We start from the raw sequence: 24,406 nt of genomic DNA on the forward strand, positions 1-24,406 counted from the left end.
TCCGGACGCCCTGCGCCCGGCCTGGGCGGCTGGGCGCGCGGGGTTAAGGTCAGAAGCTCAGGAGACTGTTCAGGCGCGGGAAGCGGCCGCCTCCCGCAGGCTCGGCGCGCCTCGGGCTCCTCCTTCCGCCCAAGCGTGGCCAAGTGAGGACTGCTCCGGCCGCAGGTAGCAGAGGCAAGGGAGGCGGCGCGCGGGACCCGAGCGGAGCGCCCGGGGAGGGACTGACGGACACGCGGACAGACGGATACCCCCGCGCCCCCGGACCTTAGCAACGGTACGCGCGGGCCATGTGGGGACCCGGGGTCACGGCCGAGGGCCTGTCGGTGGCGCCGGCGCCGCCACCGCTGCTGCCGCTGCTGCTACTGCTGGCGCTGGCGCTGGTGGCGCCCTCGCGGGGCGGCGGAGGCTGCGCGGAGCTGGCGTGCGGCGAGCGGGAGCGCTGCTGCGACGCGGCCAACGCCACCGCGGTGCGCTGCTGCAAGCTGCCGCTGCACGCTTTCCTCGACAACGTGGGCTGGTTCGTCCGCAAGCTCTCCGGGCTGCTCATCCTGCTGGTGCTCTTCGCCATCGGCTACTTCTTGCAGCGCATCATCTGCCCCAACCCACGCAGGTACCCGCGCGGGCAGGCGCGGCCGGGACCACCGGGGGGCGCCGGGCAGCCGGGGGCCGCGGGGCCGCCCGACGACGACGACGACGACTCGCCAGCGCTGCTGCGGGACGAGGCGGCCGCCGGCTCTCAAGACTCGCTGCTGGACAGTGGAGGCGGTGGCCGGGGCCGGGCAGGCGGCGGGCGCTCGGCCCCTTCCTGCGCCTCGGAGCACGAGCTGCGCGTAGTCTCGCCGGTCTTCCTGCAGCTGCCCAGCTACGAGGAGGTCAAGTACCTGCCAACCTACGAGGAGTCCATGCGGCTGCAGCAGTTCAGTCCCGGGGAGGTCGTGTTGCCCGTGTCGGTGCTCGGCCGCCCGCGAGGTGGAGGCGCCGGGGAGTCCGACGGCGGCGGCGAGGGCCGCTTCCCGCTCATCTGAGCGCCCGGGGCCTCGCGAGGACCACGCGGACAGAACCAGGCCGGGGGCTACGGGTGGGACGCAAGGCCAGGGTGGCCGCGGCCGCCGCCGCCAGTTGTCTCAGACCCCGCCTGTCGCCCGGAGACGGGGTTGGGGCCATCCCCACCCCCGCCTCCCCCGGGATGTTAAATTTCCCTACGTTTCATTCGGTTCAAGGAAACGTTAGGCAAGCGCGGCGGGGGCGATAGCAGCAGACGAGGCCAGAGCGCAACTTGGGAGGACGTCCCCGCCCTAAGCCTCGCCTCGGCTTGAGTTCACTTGTAAGTGCCTGCTTCCCAAATCAGAGAACATATGAGCTTCGGGGGAAGGGCAGTAACCTTTAGGGATGAAGCGAGAGGGACGCAGTTCCACTCCTTTCCCTCTCGCCTGGACAGGTCAAGGTCTCCCAGGATGGGCGGAGGGCGAGGAGGTGAGCCATGACTGGAGACTGATGCGCGCGGGTCTGGGAGAGCAGCACCTAGGTATGGTCGAATCCCTCCCTTGCGGAGAACCCAAGAAAACCCTTCCGTGTCTTCCTGGCCAAGCATAGTCACAGTTCACAGATTGGTGGGGGGAGAGCCGTGATATCCGGTTAGTTGCCGTACTTATGCAGCAATTACGCGTATCCAGGACCATACTTGTAATAAGGTACAGTTGAACTTTTGATTTTTCAATAACTGAGAAGATATTTATATTTATTTGTCCTTTATTTTTATATTTTTACCATGTATTAAATAAACGCATTCGGAGGGTATCTCCACAGTTAATGACAAGATAATCATCTTAGCACCTTTTTTAGGCCTTAATGGCCCAGAAATTGTTTACACTCTATCATTACTGTTTAATAAAATGTTGGACATTATTTCATTTACAATGGGAAAAAGAAGAGGCATGGTCAAACGAGAAAACATATGTGATTAAAAACATGAAGCATACCTTATTTTCACTATTTGAGAAGAATATATTTTATTTTTAGTACTGTGGCATAATATATAACTTTTTATAATAATCATACATTATGTTTGTAGTCAAGGTCATAGTTATATGTAAAAAGCATTGATATATGTATGCCATACCACGAAGCATGATGTCACGCACTTTTCCCTCCATTTTCCATTTGGAATACACTTCACAACATTATACAAAGCATAATTTGTTGTGACTTTTGTTTAAAGCCATAATTGTGCAGTAAGGTCCTACAGAAGGATTCAACCTATCTAAAGAAAAAACCATGTCGTTGTATCAGTTCTACCATTCTGTGAAATGTCCTTTAAGCAAATGGTAATATAAAGTAATGTATTAAAATGCATTATGTATAATGTACATATGCATATCGTCTGTGTACAGTAAACACATTGTATATCATATAATTATTCCAGTTTGTGATTATCAAGAAAGAAAAAGAAGGAAAACAAATACAAAAGGTTTCTCTTGGGGAAGGATGAGTATTACACTGAGAAAAATTACACAGTGGACCTCACACGTGTATCTAGACAAGTTGTTCTTATGATTGAAAAGTTCTGACAATCCTGAGAAATCTTAAAATATCTGAATTGTATTAGAAGAAAATGATTTGATTACTTTAAACTTTTTAAAGCTGATTGAAAAAGTCTGACAGTTCTAAGAAATCTTAAGATGTCTGAATTGTAAGAGAAGAGAATGGTTTACTCTAAACTTCTAAAAGCTAGTGACCCTGTCATTAAAGAGAATCATTTGAAGTGTATTAAAACAGAAAACATTAAAATCTTTCTCTGTGCAAATTGTATTAGATGTGTGACTATATGGTAATGTATTAAAATACGAAATGTGTGTCTTTATCATTCAAAAGCAATTTTAAGCTGTGAATTGGCGAAAGCATCAGCAGTTGAGACTATATCAACTTTTTTGAGAATGGTACAGGATTTAATGAAATCACATTATATTGAATAATCACAAATGTTAATGTTACTCAAACACTACATTTTAATTACATGTGGCTGTCGGTACCACCCACTGTTCAGACAAACCGGAAAGTTGCCTTATTCCTTTAAATGATTTATTCTTTGAGGGTACACTGTTTTAGACACTTTTAAAAACTCACCCATATCTGAAACATCTAACTGAATATCCAAGTACCAGTATATAAAGTATATCTTCTATGTTGTTACTACCAACATCTAGAAGTGTACAACAAAATCTTGCGAAAATACACTTAAAATATGAACCAAGATGTTTTCCTTGTACCAGCTATGGAACACTTCTCTCCCTAAAATTCAGAATGTCTATAATGTGACACCAATCATGCAATGAAATTCTACTAAATTTTAAAGTTACAACAAGTTTTACACTTGTTTTTTTCCTGCACATCACACAAGCTTTTATTCACATCCCCCAGTTCAATAAAAAATGAGTTTACTTTGGTTTTTTTCTTGTAATTCATTGATTTACCAAGCATGATTCTGTTCAGGCATAATTTTGTCGGGGGGGCGGAATCCTGAAAAGCTATTTTTATTAGTGATAAATTAACATATCTCAGGGCAATACACACACATATGTAACATACCATATTAATACACACAGAACCCATGTGTTCACAACACTAGAATACCTGGATAGAAACATTTTTAAAGCACTAACGGCAATATCTTGGTGGTCAGTTTTATAGATTTCACCTGGAAGTTATTTATTACATAGAACTAGTAGAAAATAGAAATGTAGATAATAGTTTTATTCTTTCACCTGAAAATAAATCATGATGAGATGCTGATTTTACTTATATTTAATATTCCATATATAGTATAGAATGCAGATATAGCTATATGGATACAGACATATCTATATAGATTTATAGGCTGTGACTGATATCTTTTGCAGGGCTGCTACATACCATATCTTAAACAAAGCCACCTGGAAATGCCAGGTTCTCCAGTACTAACGAACTTTCGCTCCTGGTTTTCAGTTATCAAACTAATTCACGTGCTAAAACATTTCAAACATTTTTATTTTCATTGACTTCTCATGAGTCGGGAAGTAATGGCCCTGGATATGTTAAGAATCCATCTGGAATGAGAGAAAACATGATTAATTTTCTAAATCGTGTGTGTATATATATATAATCACCAGTTGCTTAAAAGCAATTTGTAATGGTGGTGTTCAGTATCATAACCAAGAGGAAAATGTCTTCTTAAGATATAATGATAGTTTTAAGAGGCCATTAATTGCCACATTCTGCAAATGTGGGTGTGCTTCAGCCACGGAAAATGGCATTGGCAATTATGCCAAAGGGCATGAGGTGTACTGTATAAGGAAAACAAGATTCAATTGTGAAGGCCAAAGGGAACATTAAGGAAATGGCCTCAACAGTTTAAAAAGCAATATGGTAAGTATCTTAATGTTGTACTTTTTGTATATAGTTTCTCTCAAGTGGAATTAATAAAGGAAACAATCCAGAGCTGAAACTGATATGTTATAAACATGAGGTGGTGTTGAGATTTATACTATATTCTGTATTGACTTGTAAAAATTTTGTGAATCATAATTAATTTGGATTTCCACACTAAGAGAAACAATGAGTTGTTTTATTTTGAACAACCCAGCATTAACCATCTCTCCAAAAGTGTAAGTTACAGACAACCAATCAATAATAGAATATTTGACAAGTTTATGTCTGACCTCACTGGTTTACAATTTATTTTTTCATTCATTCTCCTTTCATCCATTGGTGAAAAGGCTAATAAGTGGTAGGCTAAGGGAAAGTATTTTGTCAACCAAAGATTAAATCAAGTAACCAGCTAATTGCAAGAAATTAAGACATCTTTTCTTCCATAGGGGTAGAAAGGATGTCTTCATTATGTTTTTAAAATTTTGCCTATAAAATAATTAAATGTCAAATAAAACCAATACTTTGATTATACTTAAATACATATAGAACCTAATTTTATTTATTTATTCTCTTTTACCTACAGAATTCACTTTTAATTTTATGGCAAAAATTATCCTATGGAGGATATTTAGGCTTGCCATTAAACTAAAGATTATCACTTTTTATCCCTCCTAGCTAAGCACCTTCATTGTCTTGATATCTTCTAGTTCTTATTTTCTTTCTTTGTGTGTTGTTCTTATCCTGCTTTGGATTTTCAGTAGATGTTTTCTCCCAAACTCATCGTTTAGAACTCCAGGTTAATCTTTGCTGGAATTTAATATCACTCTGGTTATGCCTTGGCTTTTTGCACAAAGTTTCTTCTTTTGGTAAAACAGTATTTTCCAAAGTGTTTATTTTGCGTTCTATTCGCATGTGACTTCTGTAGTTTTCCAGTTTTGAATGAGGTAATTTTTCCTTTTTATCCACTAAATGACTGTAAACATATCTCTTTGTTCTCATCTACAGAATTTTCTCTGTCACACTGGGGCAGAGATCAAATCTTTGCATCTTTTTAGCAAAGACTTTAATTTTTCCAGATTTCAAACACAATAAATCTTTATTTACCTCTTTGTCTTATTCCTGCCTCTTTGTTGGCTACATTTGTTTCATCAGACAAAGGATTAGAATCTTGCAGATTTGCTCCTGTTTTGTTTTGGTTTGTGTGAATTTTCTCTTCTGTATTGACCAAAGATTTTACCATGTCAAAATTAATTTTTGATTATTTTCCTGGGTCTTAAAAGTATCTTGTCTTCATTCTAGATTTCACTTTTCTCTTGCAAACTCTTCACTGGTTTGTCAGCACGTGCATAACGCTTGTTGAAATGGCCAAGCTATCAGATTCCTGTAAATTTACACCAGTTTTACTTCTCCCTCTGATGTTACAGTCTCTGTCTTTTGTTTCGTAGCTCCATCTTCAGAGTTTTTCTCTTGGAAACTTCACAGTATTCTTTTCATCTTTCTTTATCTGGATCTTTTTTTTTTTTTTTTAAGAAGATGTTGGGGGTAGGAGTTTATTAATTAATTTATTTATTTTTGCTGTCTTGCGTCTTCGTTTCTGTGCAAGGGCTTTCTCTAGCTGTGGCAAGCAGCAGCCACTCTTCATCGCGGTGCGCAGGCCTCTCACTATCGTGGCCTCTCTTGTTACGGAGCACAGGCTCCAGACGCGCAAGCTCAGTAGTTGTGGCTCACGGGCCTAGTTGCCCCGCGGCATGTGGGATCCTCCCAGACCAGGGCTCGAACCCGTGTCCCCTGCATTAGCAGGCAGGTTCTCAACCACTGCGCCACCAGGGAAGCCCTCTCTGAATCTTTTCTGTTAATATAAGCAACTGAGACTTGAGTTCTGTATCAGTTCTATATCTGTGTCTGGGATATAGGGACATTCCCTGACTCAGCTTTTCTTGAAAATCAAGCTCATATTTCTTTACATTTATCTCTCTTTGTACATTCTCTTTTGACTAGGCAAATGTTTAGTTTTTTTTAATCTTTTTTGTTTCTTAGGATAGATCTTGTTCTTTGACTAACTATCTTGAATGTTCTTTGGCTACATGTCTTCAGTTTCAGAGGCATTAGTTTTAGGTTCATATTCACAAGGCTTACAAGAGGAGTTTTCTTGACTGAGATCTCCTGGTCCAGCCTTATTTTTGTTCACTGAATCAAACATTTCTTCAAATCCACTATAGTCCACTTCCAAACAGCGTGTCTTCTGCTTGGATTCTGCCATAAGTGTTTGCATTCCAAGAAGTCTTCAACTGCATTTTTCTTTTTTCTTGACGTTTTCAATCAAGTACTGATAACTTTTGGCTCCAGGTTTTCTTTTGATGTTTTATTATTTTTTAAAAAATATATTATCTATCTATTTATTTTGGCTGCACCGGGTCTTAGTTGTGGCATGCAGACTCTTAGTTGTGGCACGCATGAGGGATCTAGTTCCCTGACCAGGGATCGAACCCGCGCCCCCTGTATTGGGAGCGCAGAGTCTTACCCACTGGACCACCAGGGAAGTCCCTCTTTTGGTGTTTTAAGAAAAAGTTTTGTATGGCCTTCTACATTTTCTTTTGATTGAAAAACATGTACACTCCGTATGTTCTAATATTTTTTCTATTACTCGGTTTTCTTGAGTAGTATTTTTCACATCTAAAAACCTACAGATGTTTTGGTTTTCCTTGTAATTCCCCTGGTATATCTGACTCCTTCCTAAGGGTTTCCTGTGAACAAGATTTTAAAATTTGGGGTTTCCCTAAGTATTGTAATGTCTGCCAGATTTTCTACTGCATGTGCCTTAGGAGTTTTCTTAGGTTTCTTCACGCCTGTAGAATGGAACATGCCTGTAGACTGTGAATGGAACCTGTCCATTCACATATCTGCTTTGGAGTTGTCCTGAGGTTAGTGAGAAGAGTCACACTGTATTACAGTTTTGCAAATTGTAGAAGACCTGTCAAGTCTTCTACTTGGTTTCCCTTTTCTTTAGGAGTTTGGTCTGTTGGTGCCTGTTGGGTTTTCCATGGGTTCAGTCTTTTCCACAGAAGTTCTCAGAAATTTCTTGATTGTTATCAGGAGTTCAGCTGATTCACGTTTCTCCCTGGGAACTGTCCCGAATTTCTTATTGTCTTATCTTCTGGGTCCACAATTTGCTGTGAAGTTTTCATAGGGCTGTAAGTTCCTGTTGGGTCTTCCACTGGTTCTGCCCTTTCTTTAAGCATCCTAAACAATCTTTTTTTTTTTTTTTTTTTTTTTTTTAACCTGTGACATTTTCACCTTTTCTACATTTCCACCGGGGGGATAGGGAGTTCCTGTTGCTTTCACTGTCTGGTTGTATTGCACCTTTGGTGTTTGTGTAAACTCTTGGTGCCTATCAGATAGATCTTCTTCCACGGAATCTGCATTTTCCCTCAGTTGTTCCCAGTGGTCTCCTGAACATTCTTAGATGTTCTACTGGTTCTGGTTTGTGCTTTGGAGTGTTCCTAAGCATTTTGTGAACATCACCACCATTTATTTATTTCTCTGGTTCTTTTGGTGTTTACAGGTACTCTCTGAGAGCTGCCGGGTCTTTCATTAATTCTTGTTGTATTTTAGATGTCCTCAGCACTCCCGTGAGGATGCTGAGGGTGTTTGCTGGGTCTAATGTATGCTTTGGCGTGCTCCTAAGCCTTCTGTGGACATTACCTCTATTTATTTGTCCCTGTTTCTTTTGGTGTGTGAGGGAGCTCTCGGACACCTGCCGAGTCTTCCGCAGGTTCTGCCTTTTCTTCACGCGCTTTCAGCAGTATCCTGAGGACGGCTAGCGTTTCCAGAGGTTCCCGATCCTGCTCCAGAGTGCACCTAAGCTTTTTGTGGACACACATCTGTCATCGGTCTATAATTAGTCATTTCATAAGTTAATTCCTGAAACTTATAGTGCCATGTTTGAGTTCCGGCAATTAATCTTGATAAGTTACATATCATTATTTCTAGCAAGCTCTGTTTTAAAATTTGGTAGCAATTCACATTGTAGTCTTTCTTCCAAAGAATAAAATGTAAGCATGTACACAGCCTTAGATATAAGCTTGGCAGTTGCTTTGGGGGTGACAGTTTTCACTTGCTATCATGATGGTTATCACAGTAATAACTCTAATTCATTGAATGCTTCCATATGCCAAGCACTGTGCTAGGCACTTTATGTGTATTATCTCATTTGAAATTCATAAAAGGAGTAACTAAGGATTATCAGTTCCGTTTCACAGATGAGGAAGGTGCAGCCCAGAGAGGCTGAGTGGTGTATCCAAAGTCACATGGTTGATATGTGGAAGATCCAGGGGGCAGATCCAGCCTGTCTGACTCCAGAGCTGGGACTCTCAACCATTAAACTTCTCAGCATGCTCTTAACCCTGTGGAATATCTTATCGTTAGAGCTATGGCTTAGCTGCATAGCATCATATGGCATCACTTTCTTCTTTTCACAAGTGAATAAGTAGCTACTGTTATTTGCTGTTTAAAAGAATTATTATTGGGGCTTCCCAGGTGGCGCACTGGTTGAGAGTCCGCCTGCCGATGCAGGGGACACGGGTTCGTGCCCCGGTCCGGGAAGATCCCACATGCCGCGGAGCGGCTGGGCCCGTGAGCCATGGCCGCTGAGCCTGCGCGTCCAGAGCCTGTGCTCCGCAACGGGAGAGGCCACAACAGTGAGAGGCCCGCATACCGCAAAAAAAAAAAAAAAAAAAAAAAAAAAGGAATTATTATTAAAAATACAGTAGAATCTGGGCCAGGAATCTTTAATGACTCAACAATTATTTGTGGGCATGCAGAAATGTTTCATGGATAAAACCTGAAAACGGTCAACAAAAGCAACTCAGATACCAGTTTTTTCCATTTCATTCAGCCAGTTCCTTCAGTGGCAAGTGTACCTCCTTTCTGGTCTGGCTTCACTAACTTTAAAAATTCAAAAACACTTCTTTAAAACAGCTGGTAAATTGTTTCCAGTATTTAGAAAAAGAAACAGATTTTTGTATGCTCAGCATAAAATGAGAACCATAGAGGCTAACACTACAACTAAGTACCCAGTGCCCGCTAATATCAAAACAGGGACAAAAATAGCTTCCTAAATGAAGATTTTGTTTGTGTTCTTGTGGTAGAGTATGATTGTTAAGACTTCATGAAGAATAACAGTGGTTTAGAGTGTGACTGCCTGGGTGACTCGCTGGACTCTAGATTTACTAGTTATGTGACTGTGAGCAAGCTGCTTACCTTCTCTAAGCCTATTTTCTCATCTGTAAAGTGGGGAGAGATGGTTGTAATGAATATTAAGGTAATATATAGAAAGCACTTAACACTGTGCCTGGGCCATAAAAATGTATGCAGGTGCCAGTGCACACATATTGGTTGACACTGGGTTGTTGATAAACTTGTGGAAATTCAAAAACTTTTCTAGTTAATCATGGACATTAATGATTTGAATTGAGAATAGAAACATTTAGGATGGAGCTAGAGATGATCATACTAAGTGGAGTCAGTCAGACAGAGAAAGACAAATATCATATGATATCACTCATATGTGGAATCTAAAAAATGATCCAAATGAACTTATGTACAAAACAGAAACAGACTCACAGGCATAGAAAACAAACTTACGGTTACCAAAGGGGAAGGGGGATGTGGGATAAATTAGGAGTCTGGGATTAGCAGATACAAGCTACTATATATAAAGTAAATAAACAAGTTCCTACTGTATAGCACAAGGAACTATATTCAATATCTTGTAATACCCTATAATGGAAAAGAATCTGAAAAAGAATATATACATACATATATATCACTTTGCTGTATATCTGAAACATTGTAAATCAACTAGTCCTCAGTAAAAAAAAAAAAAGTATAGAAACATTTTAAAGAAAAACAGAAATTACCTTTAAAAAGAAAAACAAAACTGCCGGTCTTAATGACTGGTTTTGGTTGAGATGATACACTGTGGGTGAAAGCCTGGGTGGGAGCAGTAAGAGAGGACGGAGAGGGGCTTCCCTGGTGGCGCAGTGGTTGAGAGTCCGCCTGCTAATGCAGGCGACACGCGTTCGTGCCCCGGTCTGGGAAGATCCCACATGCCGCGGAGCGGCTGGGCCCGTGAGCCATGGCCGCTGAGCCTGCGCGTCCGGGGCCTGTGCTCCGCAACGGGAGAGGCCCGCGTACCGAAAAACAAAAAACAGATGAATGGATAAAACAATTGTGATATATATTTATATATATTCCATTTTATATATATATATATATATATATATATATATATATAATGGAATATTATTCAACCATAAAAAAGAAGGAAATCTTCCTATTTGTGATAATATGGATGGATCTTGAAGGCATTATGCTAAATGAAATACAGACACTGTATGACAGAGAAAGATACTGTATGTTCTCACTCATATGTGGAATCTAAAAAGGTCAAACTCATCAATACAGAGAACAGATTGGTGATTGCCAGAGAGAGGCCGGGGTGGGGTGGTAGAGTGTGTGAAGGTGGTTAAAGATACAAACTTCCATTTATAACTTAAATAAGCCCTGGGGATCTAATGTACAGCATGGTGACTATAGTTAGCAATACTGTGCTTTATAATTTAAAGTTGCTATGTGTGGTGATGGCTGTGACCTAGACTTATTGTGATTTTTTTCACAATATATACAGATATCAAAGCATTATGCTGTACACCTTAACCTAATATAACGTTATATGTCAATATATTTCAATTGGGAAAAAATGCATTTCCCAAGAAGCAGTGGGTGGCATAGATTCTAGGACCAGGTTCTCGAGGCTTCTGACCCCAGATCCAAAGTTTATTAGGGATGTGTTTCCAACAGAATTGCGTAACCTCTCTGTCCCTCGAATTCTACTTCTGAAAAGGAAGCTAAAAGTAATACATCAGAGGGTAAAGCTCTTAGAGTCTGGCACCCAGTGAAGACTACATATGAGGTGGTTGGTGTTACCACTGTGAATGGATTTGAGAGAGAGGAAAGGTCAAGGTTGACTTGGCAGCCATGAAAAAAGTTTTCTTCACTGAGCTTTGAGGAGCCTCTGAATTCCAGAATGTGTCAAAAGCCCTAAAATGTACATAGCTTTGATTCGGCAGTTCCCCCACTGGGAATCTATCCCATGGAAACAATCAAGGCCCTGTGCAAAATAGGATTACAGAGATATCCGTCAAAGCACTGGTCTAATGGTGAAGTATTGAAAATTACCTAATTATCCAATAGTAGGACACTGATTAAATAAACTATGCTCCATTCATACAAAGAGATATTCTTCCACCTTTAAAATGATGTGATAAGACATGTATTAATATGGGCATATGTTTATGATATATGTCATTAAGTGAAAAGAACTAGCAATAAAATAATATAAACACACACACACTGGAGAAAATTCAGGTTTTTTTTTTTTAATATTTTATTTTTTGGCCTCGCCACGTGGCTTGTGGAATCATACTCCCTCGACCAGGAATCTAACCCGGACTCCGGCTGTGAAAGCGCCAAGTCCTAACCACTGGACCACCAGGGAATTCCCAGAAATTCAGTTTTAAAATCCATCTTTTATGCCATTACACTGAGATATGCCAACAAATGTATAGAAACTTCCAGCATTTTTTGCTTAAATTTTCAGTTACTCCAGTAATAACAAATACATGTTCTTTTTTAAAAAAGAAAAGAAAACGTTATGGCAAAGTCCCCTCTAACACCCCTGCTCTCTCAATTCCCAGCTCACTCCTCCAATATCTTTTCAGAATATTCTCTGTGTATTTTTACTACACATAGATGTATTCATAGTAAATATATATATAGTACTATTTTGCGCTTACTGTTTTTGTTTCTATGCAATTTTATCACATGTGTGTCTTCGTGTAACCACCACTACAATCAAGATAGAGAACTGTGCCATCACCTCAGAGCTTTCTGGTGCCACCCTTTATAGCCCTATAGCCACACACCCCCTCCCTCTCACTAATCCTTAACCCCTGACATCTGTTAATCTGTTCTGCATATCTGTATTTTGTTATTTCAAGAATGTTTTATAGGGCTTCCCTGGTGGCACAGTGGTTGAGAGTCTGCCTGCCGATGCAGGGGACACAGGTTCGTGCCCCGGTCCGGGAAGATCCCACATGCCACGGAGCGGCTGGGCGCGTGAGCCACGGCCGCTGAGCCTGTGCATCCGGAGCCTGTGCTCCACAACGGGAGAGGCCGCAACAGTGAGAGGCCCGCGTACCGCAAAAAAAAAAAAAAAAAAAAAAAAAAAAAAGAATGTTATATAAATGGAAGCATACAGTATATAACCTTTTGAGATTGTTTTTTTTTTTTTCACCTAGCATAATTCTCTAGAGATCTACTCAAGTTGTGTGTAGCATTAGTTTTCTTTTAACAACTGAATAGCTTTCCATGATATAAATGTACCACAGGGACTTCCCTGGTGGCACAGTGGTTAAGAATCCGCCTGCCAATGCAGGGGACACGGGTTCGAGCCCTGGTCCGGGAAGATGCCACATGCCTCAGAGCAACTAAGCCTGTGTGCCACAACTATTGAGCCTGTGCTCTAGAGCCCGTTCTCCACAACAAGAGAAGCCACCGCAATGAGAAAGAGTATCCCCCGCTCGCCGCAACTAGAGTCGTACGGTTCGTGCATGATTAGTTTTGCAAGAAACTGCCATACTCCTTTCATTAGTGGCTATACCATTTTTACATTCCCATGGGCAATATATGAGTGATCCAGTTTGTCTGCATCCTTGCCAGCATTTGGTGTTATCACCAATTTCTATTTTAGCTATTCTGATTGTTGTAGCTTTAATTTGCAATTCCCTATTGGCTAAGATTTTGAACGTCTTTTCACGTGCATAATTTTCCATCTGCATATCCTCTTTGGTAAAATGTCTGTTCGTGTCTCTTGCCCATTTTCTAATTGGATTGTTTTTTACTGTTCGGATTTGACAATTCTTTACATATTCTAGTGCAAGTCCTTTGTCAGATATGTGGTTTGCGTATTTTTTTCCACTCAGTCACTTTTTAAGAGTCAGTTTTTGTTTTTACCAAAGTGATACATGCCCATATTTAAGTAAGCAAATAGCTCTCTGAGGCTTGTTGTGAAAAACAGTGGGAATGGACTCCTTCTCAATTTCTCTCTCCCCAAAAGCAACCACTTTCATCCCTTTTAGCTGGCTCTTTTAGTTTTTACTGCCATCTCACTAAATAAACTCTTTATTATTTGCTGATTTGGGTTCTTTTTAAGCATTATCTATTGCCTTTACACTATGAAAAATGAAGATTTAGTTCTTTTTTCAACCTTTCGTCTATCCCCATCCAACATATGCACCCCAATCCCTCCAAAACAAATCTACGATCTCATTCCACAATTCTAAATCCAAAAAATGTTTCATAATTGACCCAAACTGAACTCATCTGGCAGCAAACCCTGGTGAGAAACTACTTCTAATCTTTATTCATATTGTTTAATGTAAATGTCCCTATGCTGCACTGTAGGAATATGTTTGATTAGGAAGTGTTAGCTGAGACCCTTCTGGGGGTCTGTAATAAATGATCTATGAGCTGTATTACCAAAAAAAAAAAAAACAGTGAGAGGCCCGCGTACCGCAAAAAAACAAAAAACAAAACAAACAAAAAAAAGAACTATACTAAACATACAATCTCTTGGGTATTGTTATCTGTAACTGCTAAAATGAGAATAAAAGAGAATGCTGGGGTGAATCTTGATTGAGAACCAAGCTCAGGACTATGGTCACTAGCCTCAAACCTGCCCCCAAAGGAAAAATTATGGTGGGACAATGGAAAGTACCTCCAACACCTCTGGTCACCAAGAAAGTAGCCCATGTAGCGGGAGGGCAAAACCAAGAAGCTATTGAAATTTGAAGGTACGGTGTGAAGGAGTTTTCTCATTTTGTGGGTAGTTATCATCGGCTCCCTGCAGAAGCTTTGCTAAAACGGATTGTGAGAGCAACAAATTTAGGGGCAGTATCTTTGGTCTGAATACTGCAGAGTGAACAAGCACATCAGGGTGGATACAGGACCCGCAGCTCAGTACGGGACAGCCATAGATGGCTATACATGACGCAGACCCACAGCAGGTTATTCCCAAGGGAACAGCCAGCCTAGTGGACTAAATAAAACTGCTGTCAAGTGTGTTCACCCCGAAAAGGAGGACTTTCCAGCTTCCCAAATAAATGCCAAGTAGAATACCCCAGATAAAGCAGCTGAAATACTTTACATACAAACTGTGTGGAACTGGCTTTGTGATGATGGGACTATTCATCCACCCACATCATGGTAAATGCTGTGATTAAGGGGGCCCCTTCTCCATGGCCACTGCATGTCATCTTACTGCTGCAAAACTGAACAACAGTCTGAGAAGCCTTATCAGGTTTGCTTCCTCAGCTTGCTCACGTGCATCTTACACATACCAAAAACATTAAAGAAAGTGGGAACTCGGGCTTCCCTGGTGGCGCAGTGGTTGAGACTCCGCCTGCCGATGCAGGGGACACGGGTTCGTGCCCCGGTCCGGGAAGATCCCACATGCCGCGGAGCGGCTGAGCCCGTGAGCCATGGCCGCTGAGCCTGCGCGTCTGGAGCCTGTGCTCCGCAACGGGAGAGGCTACGACAGTGAGAGGCCCACGTACCGCAAAAAAAAAGAAAGTGGGAAAGACAGATGGGAGAATCGAGGGACTCACTCCAGTGGTGTGGAAATACTCCATTGGGGTGGAAATCTTTTCATGGTTCTTAAGAAATGGGAAGAATAAAATGGACATAGATGGAATTGAAACAAAAGTCTTAATACAGCACTACTGAAATTTGGGAGGACCTCCTGCTAGACTTTCAACATTAAAGGTCCTCCCAAAGCCTGCTTTATTTTTCGCAATTTGGAGGAATTTTTAAAACTGCAAGGCAAAGATTACAATGAGGAACTCATCCTGAAAATACCTGAAGTAATAGGGAGATTAATCAAGATAAAGATTGATAAAAGGGCCTCAGTCCCTTGGCTCAACCCTTCACTGCGGACCAAAAGCCTTATGCACGTGAGTAAAATGGTTAGAAGGTGGGGAGGTTTCGGGGACACTTGACCTGGGAGCCCTGTGCACTATAGTACCAAAATCTGTTGGTAAAGTTCTAATGGGAGGCAAAATATATTGAGAGGATACTGAAATGCAGTACTTTAATTCCATCAGGTGAACGAGTTTATATGAAGTGGTTATGACTTTTTTACCTGAATGTATTATGGGGATGGATATTGCATCTGACTGGGGAATATTTCCCCTACGTAGTATTGTAAAACAGAAGACATGTAAACCCTTCCTTCAAGTCACATGCTAAATGGGAATGAATAAGATTGCCCAAGCCCACACTTCATAGAAGCTGGAGTGCTTGTCTGGACAAATCCTCTGTACAATAGCTGTGTGTGGAGTGTAACTGTGGTTTATGGCAAAAGCCTGTAAGCACCTCCCAGCAATGACTACTGGAATTGTGGACTAGAAAATTTCCATCTGAGGGGCAATTACTAGCTTGCCACCAGACATTAACTGGAAATGCCCATGTGACTGAAAGGCATAAAATAATCTTGCAACCTGAAATACCCATGATGTCTGGTGATGTCAGAGAAAGGCTCTAATGAAGAAGGCAGTACTCAGAAGAGTTCTATAATAAAATAGACATGGTTTGTACAGGAACATGCTACGGGGGAATGAAGTGTATCCACGAGTGGGTAGACTCTCTTCCCCAGGACTGACTTTGGAACCATGTGAGGAGCTGCCAGATTCTATGATCACTTGGACAGTGCCCTATAAACAGCTCTCAACTGACCAACAAAGAGCTGCTTGGTTTATGGATGGCAGTTTCAACATGAACAGACAACATTCTGTTTGGAAGGCCATGACTCTGATGGAAAAAGATAAAAACAAATCAGCTTGGTGAACTGCACTGCATGCTGTTTACCCTTATGTTTGGGTCTTCACCAACTCATGGGCAGTGGCCAATGACCTGGCTATGTGGTCAGGCAGAAGGACAATGGAAGATTGGCCTATTGGGAGGCCAATGGAAACAGGGCATGGCTCTATGGAAATCATTATAGGAATTTGAGGGGTGCATTAAAGTAGGCCACGTCAACGCCATCAGAAGGCGATTAGAATCGACAAACAGATACCCTAGTGTGCTCACTTGATGTAGCCACCTGGGTCTGTGAAACTGGTGGACACTGGGGGTGTGGGCTGCAGCAATGCAGAGAGGGGCTCAATCTAGACGTATTCCTCTGGTATCCTCTGAGTCACAAAATGCCAACAAGAACTGTCCTGCCTGCTAACAAGAGACACAGAGACTACAGCTGGCTCTGGGGCAGATTCCCAAGGGGGAGTCCTTGCCCAGAGCTAGCAAGTCAGGCTGATGCCAGTAGCCCTGGGGGACGGCAAGTGGATCCTGACAAGAATAACTCTGACTCTGGACTGGGCTTTGCTTACCCAGGGGTAGATGCAAATGATCGGAGTACTGCAAAAGAACTGGAACAGAGATATTGCACTGATTTGGACCACTGCGTCACATTTCTTCAGACCAAGGAACGCTATTTACAGACCATTGTGTCCAACAACAGGCAGAGAGGTATCTTCCTCAGAGTAACAGTTTGGTAAAGAATTAGAAGGAGCAATCAAAACATTGATTGTCTAAAAGGCGGGAGATAGGGAATTCCCTGGCGGTCCAGTGGTTGAGACTTGGCGCTTTCACTGCCAGGGGCCCGGGTTCGATCCCTAGTCGTGGAACTAAGATCCCACAAGCTGAGCAGTGCAGCCAATAAAGAAAAAAACCCAAAGAAACAGCAAAAAACCCCCAGACATTTATAAAAAAAAAATGGGAGGAGAGAGAGGCATGAAAGGCTGGTTTACGTGTCCTCACGAATCTGTGCTCACAGTCAACGTGAGCGGGGCTGAGGGACTGTCCTCACTGGACAAATCCTCTGCTTTTCTGAATGTGGGGATGAGGGGGGTGGGTGAGGGTGCTGGTGTGACAACTCTACTGTTTTCTCTCTTTCCTGTATCACCTTACCTTTCTTCTGCCTACTTGAGGCAGTGGTCCCTGGACCAAGGATGCAACTATGTTGCTGGAAGCAGGGATGATTCCTGAGCAACGAGATCCTTTTTTTCCTAAGGGCCTGACGGGGTGGGTTGCACTTTCGTTCCATTGGGCAATACTGGGGCTAACAGTGAATACAGTTACATTGCCTATTGGAAGAAATAGCCCACTAACCCTGTACCTGTGTAACCCTATCTTACGTGGATGGGAGTGGACAGAGCGGGAGGCACTTGGCTAGACTCTTACTGCTGCCTGTGATCTAGACCAGCACAGTGGCTGAACCTAATGTTCCTTCCAAGGTGAAAAGGTTTGGGTACAAACAGAAGAAATAGTAAGTAGCCAAGGGTAAATGAATAATGACTGAGTTGTGCAATGAGAGAATTCCAATGGTAATGCTTGGAAGGAAGCTCAGAGCAAGAAATGATATTGTCTCTTAAGTCTAATTATACCAAATGCCTAAAAGTGTGAAGTCATATATTGCTGAGACCACTCCTGCTTTTGAACCTGACAAGATGGAGTGGAAACCCTGAGATATCCCATCATATGACATGACGATGGATTGGGCTGATTATCTGAGATTGGATGAGACTCCAGTAAATGTGTCAGTATCTTTGATTCTTATTTTTCAGGTTACATCTACCATAACGTGATGTGTTATAACACCGGCATTATTGAAAAGATAATGCCAATATTGATCATCAAATGTATTAGGGGGGCTTCCCTGGTGGCGCAGTGGTTGAGAGTCCGCCTGCTGATGCAGGGGACACGGGTTCGTGTCCCGGTCCGGGAAGATCCCACATGCCATGGAGCGGCTGGGCCTGTGAGCCATGGCCGCTGAGCCTGCGCGTCCGGAGCCTGTGCTCCGCAACAGAAGAGGCCACAGCAGTGAGAGGCCCGCGTACCGCAAAAAAAAAAAAAAAAAAAAAGTATTGGGAACTTGAGTTTAATAGCTTCCTATCCTTACTCCACATTGACTCCTCCAAGTGTTGCTGTATCTGTTATGCTCAGTCAGATATGTTCCTTTTGCTATAAAAGATCCCATGATCAAAGACCAGGGAGTAGCCTATGATATATAAAGGATGTATCTGGTCTTGGGGAGGGGGGCTGGTAAAGAGCTTCCTAAACCCTTGGAATTTCCAGAGCGAGAGGAGTATCTTTGTTATGCTAATGAGTGGGGGTGGCTAGAGAACTTCAGGATGAGGGCTGGTCACCACATGATTAGAGGGCTAAAACTTTTAGCCACCTGACCTCCAGGGAGAGGAAGGGAGCTGGCCATTGAGTCCAATCTCATAGCCAGTGATTTAATCAACTGTGCCTACATAATAAAACTCTTGATACAAAATTCAGGACAGCCAAGTCCTGGGGGAGCCTCCTAGTTGGTGAACATATTGATGTGCTGGGAGGATGACGTGCCGGGGTCCCACGAGGAGGAGACGGCATGGAAGCTCTGTGTCTCCCACTTCCCCCCAGACCGCTCCTTCCTCCTAGACCTTGCTCTATGCATCTCTTCCATTTGGCTGTTCCTAAGTTGTATCTTTTACAATAAAATTGTAATAGAAAATGTTTCAGTGAGTTTGGTGAATCATTCTAGTGAACTATCAAACCTAAAGGGGGGTGGTAAGAACCCACAAATTTGGAGCCAAGTCGGAGAGATGTGGGTATCCTGGGGTCCCCACTAGCGACTGGCAACTGAAATAAGGGCAGTCTAGCTGAGGATTTTTCCCTTTAACTTGTGCGGCCTACACTAACTCTGGGTAGTGTCAGAATTGAATTGAATGGTAGGGCACCTAGCTGGTTACCAGAGAATTGGTAGAATGTAGACACATTTCATTATATTGTTTTTATATTGTAGTATATATTGTATATGTATATATGTAGTATATATTGTAGTATATATTGTTTTATATTTTATATATATATAAAAGTATATATATAATTTATATATAAAATTATATTTTATATATTGTTTTTAAATTGTAGTAAAATAAACATAATATAAAGTTCACTCTTTTGACCATCTTTTTTTAAACTTTCTATTGTCATATAACATAATATAGAAAACATATATAAATGTATAAGTACAACTTATAAGTAAACCGCTCAATCATATTTCACAAACTGACACACCTTTGTACCCGGCATCTGGATGAAGAACGGAACATTCCAACATTCCAGAAAGAAAAAGGAATATGTTGAAAAGATAGGAACATTTTCACTAAAAAAAAACTAGATATGTTAATTAAAATGGGGGTGAGAGAGGTAATCACTTTCCCATGCATATGCCTACGCCCACTCTATAATACACCATTTCCAAAAATGGCTTCATGGAAGAATTTCTAAGGATTATTTGTGTCAATGTTAAAAAGCTTTGTGGTAATAATAGTTTTGGGACATGCTGAATTAAGGCTAGTCAAACAGATTGATCATTTAAGGAGATTTTCACAAATTCAGACTCTAGGGCCTAGTGCCTAAACATTCTCGAGTCAGAAAAGGAATGAGGAAAATATTTCTTGCCCATTCTAGATATATTTCTAAAATTATGGTAAATATATATAACAAAATTTACCATTTTAACCATTTTCAAGTGTATAATTCAGTGGCATTAAGTATATTTCCGATGTTGGGCAACCATCACCACTATCCATTTCCACAGCTCATTCACGCCAGACAGGAATTCTGAACTTATTAAACAATAGCTTCCCAATTTTCCCTCCCACAGTCCCTGGCAACTACTATTCATTCGCCTTTCTGACTCTGTGAACTCGCCTATTTTTGGTATCTCATGTCAGTGGGATCATACAATGTGTGACCTTTTGTGTCTGGCTTATTTCACTTAGCATAGTATTTTCAAGGTTCATCCATGTTGTAGCACGTATCAGAATTTCATTCTCTTTAAAGGCTGGATAATATTCCACTGTGTGTAAATACCGCATATTGTTTATCCATTCATCTGCTGATGACCGTCTTTTTTTGCCCACCATTTTGCTATTCTGAATACTGCTGCTATGAACATTGGTATACAAGTATATGTATTATTTTATACTTTCATAAGTCAAGCTTCATTTTTTGTTGTTGTATAAATAAACTTTTGGAGCACTTTACAATTGAGATCAAATAGAAATTAATGATGACATACATTTGAAAGAGTCCAATGTTTTATTATCAGCATTAATATTGTTCATACTGAAGATTCAGGGATAAAATAATGGACAGAAAACTGGAATGTAAGCAATACTACATAGATGCATCATAAATATATAGGCTGTTTTGCTAATTATTGGACTAAAAATATAAAAGATGAAATTACATCAATTATTTTGTGCTTAGTCTTTCTGAATATCCTTTTGGTATTAAATACACAGCGAGCGCTTATACTTAGAGATTCTGCCTTTTTTTAAGCAAGGAAAACAAGCTTATCCTTGGTTAATCAGAATCAGTTTCAAAAGGTAAAACTTCTTAAAGGTAAGCATGGCATTTAGTGCATAAGACCAATATTCTTGCTGGGCTGGCTGCTTGAGGATCGCTCTCGTTCTTTAGTAATTTCCATCTCAATTTTGGCTTTGATTTTCTCCCAATCTATTTCAAGCTGCAGTAGAAGAAAAGAAGAAACATGCATATATAGTATAAGACATTTTTGTTTAATGCAAAGTAACTAAGAGTAAACAAAAACAGAACGCATGACTTCCAAAACATTTGAGAAAAAAGAGGGCAGGAAAGAAAAGTTAAGAAGAGATAATTCTCCCCCCAAAATGAAATAGCGTTAAGAATAAGACCTAATAGAACAATTATCACAATAAAAAGCAAAGACTCTCATTGTGATACCAAAGACCAAAATCTGGTTGTAGCTATTTATAAAAGGCACATCTAAACTGTCCCATGGAGCCTTGGGATTCTGCTCCGGTGCCTCAGGTTTGAGGGGGTAGGAGTGAGTGAAGATGGACTGCTCTCCTCCAAACAAGGGGGAGAATGGACTGGGCTCCATTTTTGAAACAGTAGGCCATGTTTCAAATGGGTCAACTCTTCACTGCTTTTATACTGACGTTTCCATTAGGAGCCTACCTATGGAGAAAGATAGGGGAGCATCTGCTTTCCCAGAGCATACTCTGCAAAAGGGGCTCCTTCACAACTCTTAAAATAATATGAAGACTTGGTGGTAAGAAAATGACGAGGGCTTCCCTGGTGGCGCAGTGGTTAAGAATCCGCCTGCCAATGCAGGGGACACGGGTTCAAACCCTGGTCCAGGAAGATCCCACATACCGCGGAGCAACTAAGCCCGTGCGCCACAACTGCCAAGCCTGTGCTCTAGAGCCCGTGAGCCACAACTACTGAAGCCCGTGCGCCTAGAGCCCGTGCTCCGCAACAAGAGAAGCCACCACAATGAGAAGCCCGCGCACCGCAACCAAGAGTAGCCCCCGCTCACCGCAACTAGAGAAAGCCCGCGCACAGCAACGAACACCCAACGCAGCCAAAATTAAAATAAATAAATTTATGGAAAAAAAGAAAGTGATGAAAAGATATTAGAGGAAGTAGTGGGAAAGCAAGGCTGAAAGACACATATAAAGAATAACTGAAAAGTGATAATATTTTTATCTGTTTTCAGCCAACCACCAGACCCCCCCAAAATCCAGCCCTGCCCCTCCACTAAATCAACAGACATAGTGTTAGGAATGGACTCTGCTCTGAATTCAATAAACAACTTCTTTGGGAAAAAGCCTTCTACTATTTTTAAAAGTTTGGAGATCACTAATTAAGGAATGTGTGTCCTCTCAGGCAAGACATGGGAAAAACTGGGTCCTACCTAAAACTAACTCTGATTTACTTTGAAATAAACCCAAACTCCCGAGACTGAGCCCAAAGTGAATAGGTTTTCACCTCCATGTAGGGGAGCGGAGTGGAATAAGCAGTATTAAAGCAGACTGCGTTACTACTTGCTGCCTGAACAGATTTACCTTAAGTAACTGAGACTAATTTAACCTTAACAGGACTTCACGCCTCTTTTATTTTGTGTTGGAAGTAGGTAGAATTAAGTATTTGGTTCTTTTTTATTCCAATATCCTTTCTCTAAATTCCTGTGAAGTAATTTATGGATATATTTTAGATAATCATTCCATATACTTATCTATAATACATAAAATTGATGAATTAAAAGAATCCCTTTACTCATAGAAGATGAAAGTCTGTGCTCAGACGCAAGTGACAGCTTATCAAAAGGCAGAGCAAATGTTAGGTTATTTGAAAGACTCATTTTTCAATCAGGTCAGAACTTGATGTTTTTAAATGGCAAAACAACTCATCTAAGAAAACATTTGCAAAGAGAAAGACAAAACTTGATGAATGCCTTGGCCTTCCTCCAGGCTTAAATTGACTTACGTATGTTCTTCAGATCAATCACGATAAAACCACGTATTGATGATACACTAAACAACTGTTGCTCAGCTGCACCAGAAGTGCATCAAGCAGATTGATGACATCTATATTAGTTACTTGTTATAGTACAAATGAGGGTGTTAGTTGACAGCTATCCTACTGAAAATAAATGTTTCACTTTCACTCTGGCATTTGTCCAGTTTTAGAACAATGTTCTCCTGATAATTTAGTCTCTGGAATAGAGTATTCTTAATAGTGAGTTTTAGATAAGGATGTACTCATGACAGCTGTCAAGTGACCTCTACACTAAAACACATCCTTTTCTAGTCTAGGGAGTGTTAATACTACTTGGCACTTCTTATTCTAGTCCCTAGCTGGTCAATTCTTCTTATTCACATAATAATAATTTTAAAATCATAGCAAATGGCTCTCCATCTTCTACCCCATCTCTCTTACTCTCAGCTGAAAATCAGCTTCCTACTTTACAGAGAATATAGTGGCCATCAGGCATGAATTCACTTAATTTCCTTCCTTTCATAAAAGTAGGGTATCCATCCTTATCTCGTTCCCTTCTGTCTCAGGGCAACCTCTTCACATAAGTCCCTGATCTCGTCTTCTTTGACTCCTCTAGGACATCGGCCTTCAATTATTACCTACATATTTCAATTTCCTTCTCTTCACTGGCTGCCCCTCATCATCCTTCCCTCTGTATTCCGCCTCCCTACAAGCTACCACCTTCATTCTTCTTTTCATTCCTGGCTCTCATCCTCTCCCCAGACCACTGTGGTATGACTGTGCTCCCACTACACCTCAGAAGCTTTTCACTAACGCCACCATTAAGTGTTTTAGTCCCTCATCCTACACACCTTCTCTATACGACTCAATTGCTCATTCAACGAATATTTAATGCTCACTCCATGCCCAGGATTGCTCTAGGAGCAAGGATTTAGCAGTGAACAAAAAGATAAAAACCACTGTCTTCATAGAAAGATAAACAAAGACAAGTAATAGTGGTAAAAGTTTTGGAAACAGGGGAGGGAGATAGCGCCGGGGTGGAGTTGGGGGGGGGATGGGTGTTGTATTTCAAACAGAGTGATCAGAGAAGGCCTCCCTGAGAAGCTGACGTGAAGACCTGATGATGAGTGAGTGACTCTGGGTGTATCTGGGGAACAGCATACTAACAGACAGAGGGAAGAAAAAGGTCCTGATGTAGGAGCATCCCCTGGACCTGGCTGACCACCGCTCTTTGAAATACCTCTCTCAGTACAATATTGTTCTCTTCTGGTTTCTGCTCTCTTTTCTAAATGTCCTCAGTCTTTTGTTTTTCTTTTTCTCCTATATCCTTCCCCTCAGTAACCTCTTCACTGTTAGTATTCACTGGGGTTCCAACCACAGCTTTTTCATACTTTCCCTAGGAGATCTCCTCAACTCTCATAGCTTCAACTATTCCTAAATGGTCATGACCATAAATTTATTTATCTAGCCCTGATTCTTCCTTTATCAATACCCTTTGATGTTCACATTG

General features: G+C 41.6%; 2 protein-coding genes across 2 annotated transcripts in view; one reads left to right on the top strand and one right to left on the bottom strand.

Moving 5' to 3' along the window:
- The first annotated feature begins 287 nt into the window (after positions 1-287).
- On the top strand, positions 288-1,025 carry C4H3orf80 (chromosome 4 C3orf80 homolog). Its single transcript, XM_065877006.1, has one exon. The coding sequence runs from the start codon at positions 288-290 to the stop codon at positions 1,023-1,025; it is 738 nt and encodes a 245-aa protein (XP_065733078.1).
- Positions 1,026-20,989: 19,964 nt separating this feature from the next.
- The window catches only part of IFT80 (intraflagellar transport 80), a 95,006-nt gene continuing 91,589 nt past the window's right edge, over positions 20,990-24,406 (bottom strand). The window contains exon 19 of the mRNA XM_065876747.1: positions 20,990-21,100. Within this exon, the coding sequence (XP_065732819.1) occupies positions 20,990-21,100 (111 nt within the window). The remainder of the gene's footprint in view (positions 21,101-24,406) is intronic.

This window comes from Phocoena phocoena, chromosome 4 (assembly GCF_963924675.1).
Source record: "Phocoena phocoena chromosome 4, mPhoPho1.1, whole genome shotgun sequence".
Taxonomy (NCBI): Eukaryota; Metazoa; Chordata; class Mammalia; order Artiodactyla; family Phocoenidae; genus Phocoena; species Phocoena phocoena.